Source organism: Schistocerca serialis, chromosome 8, assembly GCF_023864345.2.
Source record: "Schistocerca serialis cubense isolate TAMUIC-IGC-003099 chromosome 8, iqSchSeri2.2, whole genome shotgun sequence".
Lineage (NCBI taxonomy): Eukaryota > Metazoa > Arthropoda > Insecta > Orthoptera > Acrididae > Schistocerca > Schistocerca serialis.
Genome location: NC_064645.1, coordinates 631709506 through 631715581, shown reverse-complemented (window position 1 = coordinate 631715581; position 6076 = coordinate 631709506). Strand labels below are relative to the sequence as shown.

At 43.4% G+C, this 6076-nt stretch overlaps 1 protein-coding gene across 1 annotated transcript; it reads left to right on the top strand.

The window, feature by feature from the left end:
- The first annotated feature begins 3333 nt into the window (after positions 1–3333).
- On the top strand, positions 3334–3786 carry LOC126417171 (parathymosin-like). The gene has a single exon (XM_050085068.1). The coding sequence runs from the start codon at positions 3334–3336 to the stop codon at positions 3784–3786; it is 453 nt and encodes a 150-aa protein (XP_049941025.1).
- The last annotated feature ends 2290 nt before the right edge of the window (positions 3787–6076 follow it).

The window sequence follows — 6076 nt, the reverse complement described above, 5'->3', positions numbered from 1 at the left end:
GGAACTTACGATAAGGACAAAATGTGCACAGTGTTCCTTGGGTGAGCATTGAGATGCTGTAGACTTGGGGTAATAACTGAACTTCTAATTTTGTGGTTACCTCAGGATGAAAAATTGATATCATCGAAAAATGACGATGCAGGAAAGTCATCAACTTATGACCTTCCGCCCACTTCACCGCTGTACTCGCCTGCTTCGCCTCCGCCATCTTTGCTTGAGAGAGACCGATTTCTGTCACAGCCTCAAGATCGGAAGATCTCCTACGTCTTCACCTTCACTAAATTTTTTCAGTCTTTGTTCGGAGTCTATGTTTATTACTTGCAAATAATAGTAATTAAAAACCGAAAGTGGGCTATTTCAGAAACCGGTATTTTGAGCGGTTTTAACAGTAGGGGAGACCGGGGCACGTTGGCCATAGCGGCAGGATGGCTCAGTCGAGTTGGTTCATACAACAGACGCTAGATCGTGCTGGGAATCAATCAGCAGGTTGGTAGCACTGTACCGCTCCCCCTACAGGAGCAATATGTCCGGCGGAGCAGTTTTTGAAAAGTTGTGTTGATTAACTGTTTTTGTGCGTGTGTGAGTAAAATTCTACTCGTCGGTTCAAATGGTTCAAATGGCTCTGAGCGCTATGGGACTTGACATCTGAGGTCATCAGTCCCCTAGAACTTAGAACTACTTAAACCTAACTAACCTAAGGACATCACACACATCCGTGTCCGAAGCAGGATTCGAACCTGCGACCGTAGCGGTCGCGCGGCGCCAGACTGAAGTGCCTAGAACTGCTCGGCCACTCCGGCCGGAACTCGTCGGTTAAATGTGTGTTATGTAAAGTTTGCTTACTTTAGGCGCAAGAGCAGTATAATTAAACATCGTAGTTAAAGGATTATTTCTATATGGCATACAATCTAAATTGCTTCAGTGGGTTTTGTGACGAATAGAATTTATTGTAGGTAAACATGGCGATGGGGCAGGTTGCCCAGAGACGATGCGGCACGGTGGCCACCTGGGCCAACCTGCCCCGTCCTATATAGTTTTTGAACTCGATGAAAGATTTGTTATTTTAGTTTATGAAATTATTAACATTATTTTCGAATTTAAACGTATTTGGATACGAATGAGATTTTCACTCTGCAGCGGAGGGTGAGCTGATATGAAACTTCCTGGCAGATTAAAACTGTGTGCCCGACCGAGACTCGAACTCGGGACCTTTGCCTTTCGCGGCAAGACGAGGTACTGGCAGAAGTAAAGCTGTGAGTACCGGGCGTGAGTCGTGCTTCGGTAGCTCAGTTGGTAGAGCACTTGCCCGCGAAAGGCAAAGGTCCCGAGTTCGAGTCTCGGTCGGGCACACAGTTTTAATCTGCCAGGAAGTTTCTTATTTGGATACGTTTTAGAGGTCAAAAGATCGTCATATTCACGAGATAAAAAGCGTTTTAAAAAGAAAACACCAACCTGTAAATTTTGTTATAATCGTAAATAGCGATCTGAGTAGTCAGAATCTGGTTCATTTCTTTGTTTTTAGAACATCAGAGTTACGGCCTTAGTTTAAACCATTTGTTTTACCTATAGGAACATAAAAATGGTGCGAAATTATAAAAGAAAACGTGAAAGAGGAATGATTCCTGAAGATACGATGTTAAAAGCAGTTTTAGAAGTAAAAGAAACGGGAAGATCTGTGAGGGCTACTAGGGAGGTATTTGGGATTCCAAGAAAAACTGTGGGGAGGTACTGTGCTAAGTACAAACAGACCTCATGACAGTCTACACAGTCAATTGAACTTCAGGAAAATGAAACTGAACCTCAACCCATGCCAATGGACCAAAACCCTCAGCCTGGAGAAGTCCTACAAACACCTAATGACAAAATGAAGCCTTGGCATAAATTTGGCTATGATAAAAGATTTCAGGTATGAAATGTTGTTAACTAAAATTATTTTCATTTGCAAAGCTATTTTTCAATTTCTAATGTTTTTTCTCTATCCCTGTCATTGTTATTGTGTCTATCTCTACGTTGTCTTGTGCACTGTAGGCCTACTGATTTGTCTCTCTCTCTCTCTCTCTCTCTCTCTCACACACACACACACACACACACACACACACACACACACACACAAACACACACACGCACACTCACGCATACACACACACACATGAAACGGAAAACTGTGCCTCTATGGGTAACTTAACTAGAGTTGTTTATTTTCAGATATTTAATTCCAAACAAGAAGATATGCTTGAACAATACCTCATGAAGGCAAGTGACATAAATTATGGTCTTTCCCCGAAAGAAATCAGGCGGTTCGCGTATAGATATGCTATTGCATGCAACAATAAAATACCCCAAACATGGACCGAGACCGAAATGGCGGGAAGTGATTGGTTCACAGGATTCTTGAAGAGGCACCTTCAACTCTCCATCCGGACTCCTCAAGCAACTAGTTTAGCCCGGTGCACCAGTTTCAACAAGCATAATGTAGAACTGTTTTTTAATAATCTCGACATAGTTTTATAAAGATTAAAAGTGACCGCTGCAGACATCTGGAACATCGACGAAACTGGAGTAACTACCGTCCAGCGTCCTGATCGTGTAGTCGCTCGAAGAGGTTTTCGCCAAATAGGGCGAGTGACATCGGCTGAGAGAGGGTCACTTGTTACGATCGCTTTTGCAGTTAGTACGTTGGGTAATAGTGTGTCTCCGTTCTTCATCTTACCGAGGGTCAACTTCAGGCCTCATTTTATCCTTGATGGCCCGATTGGATGTGATGAAGCAGCTCATCCTTCGGGATGGATGACGGAGACAAACTTTGCAAAATATATGAAACATTTTGTTTTACACGCTCGCTGCTCAAAAGAACGCCCTTGCTTGGTTTTGATTGATAATCACAGTTCACATCTCGACTCTGAAGTTCTTGATTATTGTAAAGATAATGGAATCACCTTTCTATCTTTTCCGGCGCATTGTAGCCGCAAGCTGCAGCCTTTAGACAGAAGTGTTTATGATGGGCCTTTTAAAAAGTTCGTGAACTCAGCATGTGATGCATGGGTTACCAATAATAAACGGCCTATGACTATTTACGACATCCCGTCTATAGTGCGAATAGCACTTCAAAATGCTGCAACTCCCAATAACATAACCAGTGGATTCAAGGTAACTGCGATCAATCCTTTTAACAAAAATATTCTTACTGACAGTGATTTTATGCCTTCCTACACTTCGGGTAGGCCACACCCAAACACTGAAAACAGTCTATCATCTCGAGCTGAGATAAACGTTAAGACCGTTTCCAACTGCAGAAAGGTCAGACCTTTTGAAAAAGCAGAGCCCAGAAAAAGTATGGGAGCAGGGAAAAGGAAAAGAGTTTCTGCCATAGTGACAGACACTCCAGTAAAAAATGCCCTCGAGGAAGAACAAAAAGGTGCAAAACAAAAGAAGGCGAAAGAATTGGAAAGAAAACTTAAATCACAGGCTAAAAAAGCACTTTTTCAAAAAGAAAGTAGGAGCAATGGGAGTATGAAGTTAACTAAATCAACTGCAGTAGGCCTAAAACGCAAGAAGGAGCCAATGGAAGATGACGATGATGAAGATGATGATGAAGATGAGGAAGATGAAGATCCACTGTGCCTGAGGTGTCTCAAGCCTTTTTCAAACAGTCAACCTGGAGCACAATGGATTCAGTGCACAAACTGCAAGCATTGGGCTCAACAGACATGCGTGAAAAATGAAATCCGTGGGCTATTTTATGAGTGTTATAACTGTGTCGATCCTCTGGATGTGGACAGTGATTAAAGTTGATTGGTTTGTATTAAGACACTATAATTCCTAATAATTTTAAGCTTTCCCGTTGTCATAATAAAATGTTAAGCATTTAACTCAATATTCAACTTGATTTGATGTACATTCTACATCTACATCTACATTTATACTCCGCAAGCCACCCAACGGTGTGTGGCGGAGGGCGCTTTACGTGCCACTGTCATTACCTCCCTTTCCTGTTCCAGTGGGGTATGGTTCGCGGGAAGAACGACTGTCTGAAAGCCTCCGTGCGCGCTCTAATCTCTCTAATTTTACATTCGTGATCTCCTCGGGAGGTATAAGTAGGGGGAAGCAATATATTCGATACCTCATCCAGAAACGCACCCTCTCGAAACCTGGCGAGCAAGCTACACCGCGATGCATGTGTGTGTGTGAAATCTTACGGGACTTAACTGCTAAGGTCATCAGTCCCTAAGCTTACACACTGCTTAACCTAAATTATCCTAAGGACAAACACACACACCCATGCCCGAGGGAGGACTCGAACCTCCGCCGGGACCAGCCGCACAGTCCATGACTGCAGCGCCTGAGATCGCTCGGCTGATCCCGACACCGCGATGCAGAGCGCCTCTCTTGCAGAGTCTGCCACTTGAGTTTATTAAACATCTCTGTAACGCTATCACGGTTACCAAATAACCCTGCGACGAAACGCGCCGCTCTTCTTTGGATCTTCTCTATCTCCTCCGTCAAACCGATCTGTTACGGATCCCACACTGATGAGCAATACTCAAGTATAGGTCGAACGAGTGTTTTGTAAGCCACCTCCTTTGTTGATGGACTACATTTTCTAAGCACTCTCCCAATGAATCTCAACCTGGTACCTGCCTTACCAACAATTAATTTTATATGATCATTCCACTTCAAATCGTTCCGCACGCATACTCCCAGATATTTTACAGAAGTAACTGCTACCAGTGTTTGTTCCGCTATCATATAATCATACAATAAAGGATCCTTCTTTCTATGTATTCGCAATACATTACATTTGTCTATGTTAAGGGACAGTTGCAACTCCCTGCACCAAGTGCCTATCCGCTGCAGATCTTCCTGCATTTCGCTACAATTTTCTAATGCTGCAACTTCTCTGTATACTACAGCATCATCCGCGAAAAGCCGCATGGAACTTTCGACACTATCTACTAGGTCATTTATATATATTGTGAAAAGCAATGGTCCCATAACACTCCCCTGTGCCACGCCAGAGGTTAGTTTAACGTCTGTAGACGTCTCTCCATTGATAACAACATGCTGTGTTCTGTTTGCTAAAAACTCTTCAATCCAGCTACACAGCTGGTCTGATATTCCGTAGGCTCTTACTTTGTTTATCAGGCGACAGTGCGGAACTGTATCGAACGCCTTCCGGAAGTCAAGAAAAATAGCATCTACCTGGGAGCCTGTATCTAATATTTTCTGGGTCTCATGAACAAATAAAGCGAGTTGGGTCTCACACGATCGCTGTTTCCGGAATCCATGTTGATTCCTACATAATAGATTCTGGGTTTCCAAAAACGACGTGATACTCGAGCAAAAAACATGTTCTAAAATTCTACAACAGATCGACGTCAGAGATATAGGTCTATAGTTTTGCGCATCTGCTCGACGACCGTTCTTGAAGACTGGGACTACCTGTGCTCTTTTCCAATCATTTGGAACCTTCCGTTCCTCTAGAGACTCGCGGTACACGGCTGTTAGAAGGGGGGCAAGTTCTTTCGCGTACTCTGTGTAGAATCGAATTGGTATCCCGTCAGGTCCAGTGGACTTTCCTCTATTGAGTGATTCCAGTTGCTTTTCTATTCCTTGGACACTTATTTCGATGTCAGCCATTTTTTCGTTTGTGCGAGGATTTAGAGAAGGAGCTGCAGTGCGGTCTTCCTCTGTGAAACAGCTTTGGAAAAAGGTGTTTAGTATTTCAGCTTTACGCGTGTCATCCTCTGTTTCAATGCCATCATCATCCCGGAGTGTCTGGATATGCTGTTTCGAGCCACTTACTGATTTAACGTAAGACCAGAACTTCCTAGGATTTTCTGTCAAGTCGGTACATAGAATTTTACTTTCGAATTCACTGAACGCTTCACGCATAGCCCTCCTTACGCTAACTTTGACATCGTTTAGCTTCTGTTTGTCTGAGAGGTTTTGGCTGCGTTTAAACTTGGAGTGAAGCTCTCTTTGCTTTCGCAGTAGTTTCCTAACTTTGTTGTTGTACCACGGTGGGTTTTTCCCGTCCCTCACAGTTTTACTCGGCACGTACCTGTCTAAAACGCAT

What these genes read in the sequence shown, in the direction of transcription:
- LOC126417171 (XM_050085068.1), top strand. Translation starts at nt 3,334, where the DNA reads ATGGGAGCAGGGAAAAGGAAAAGAGTTTCTGCCATAGTGACAGACACT.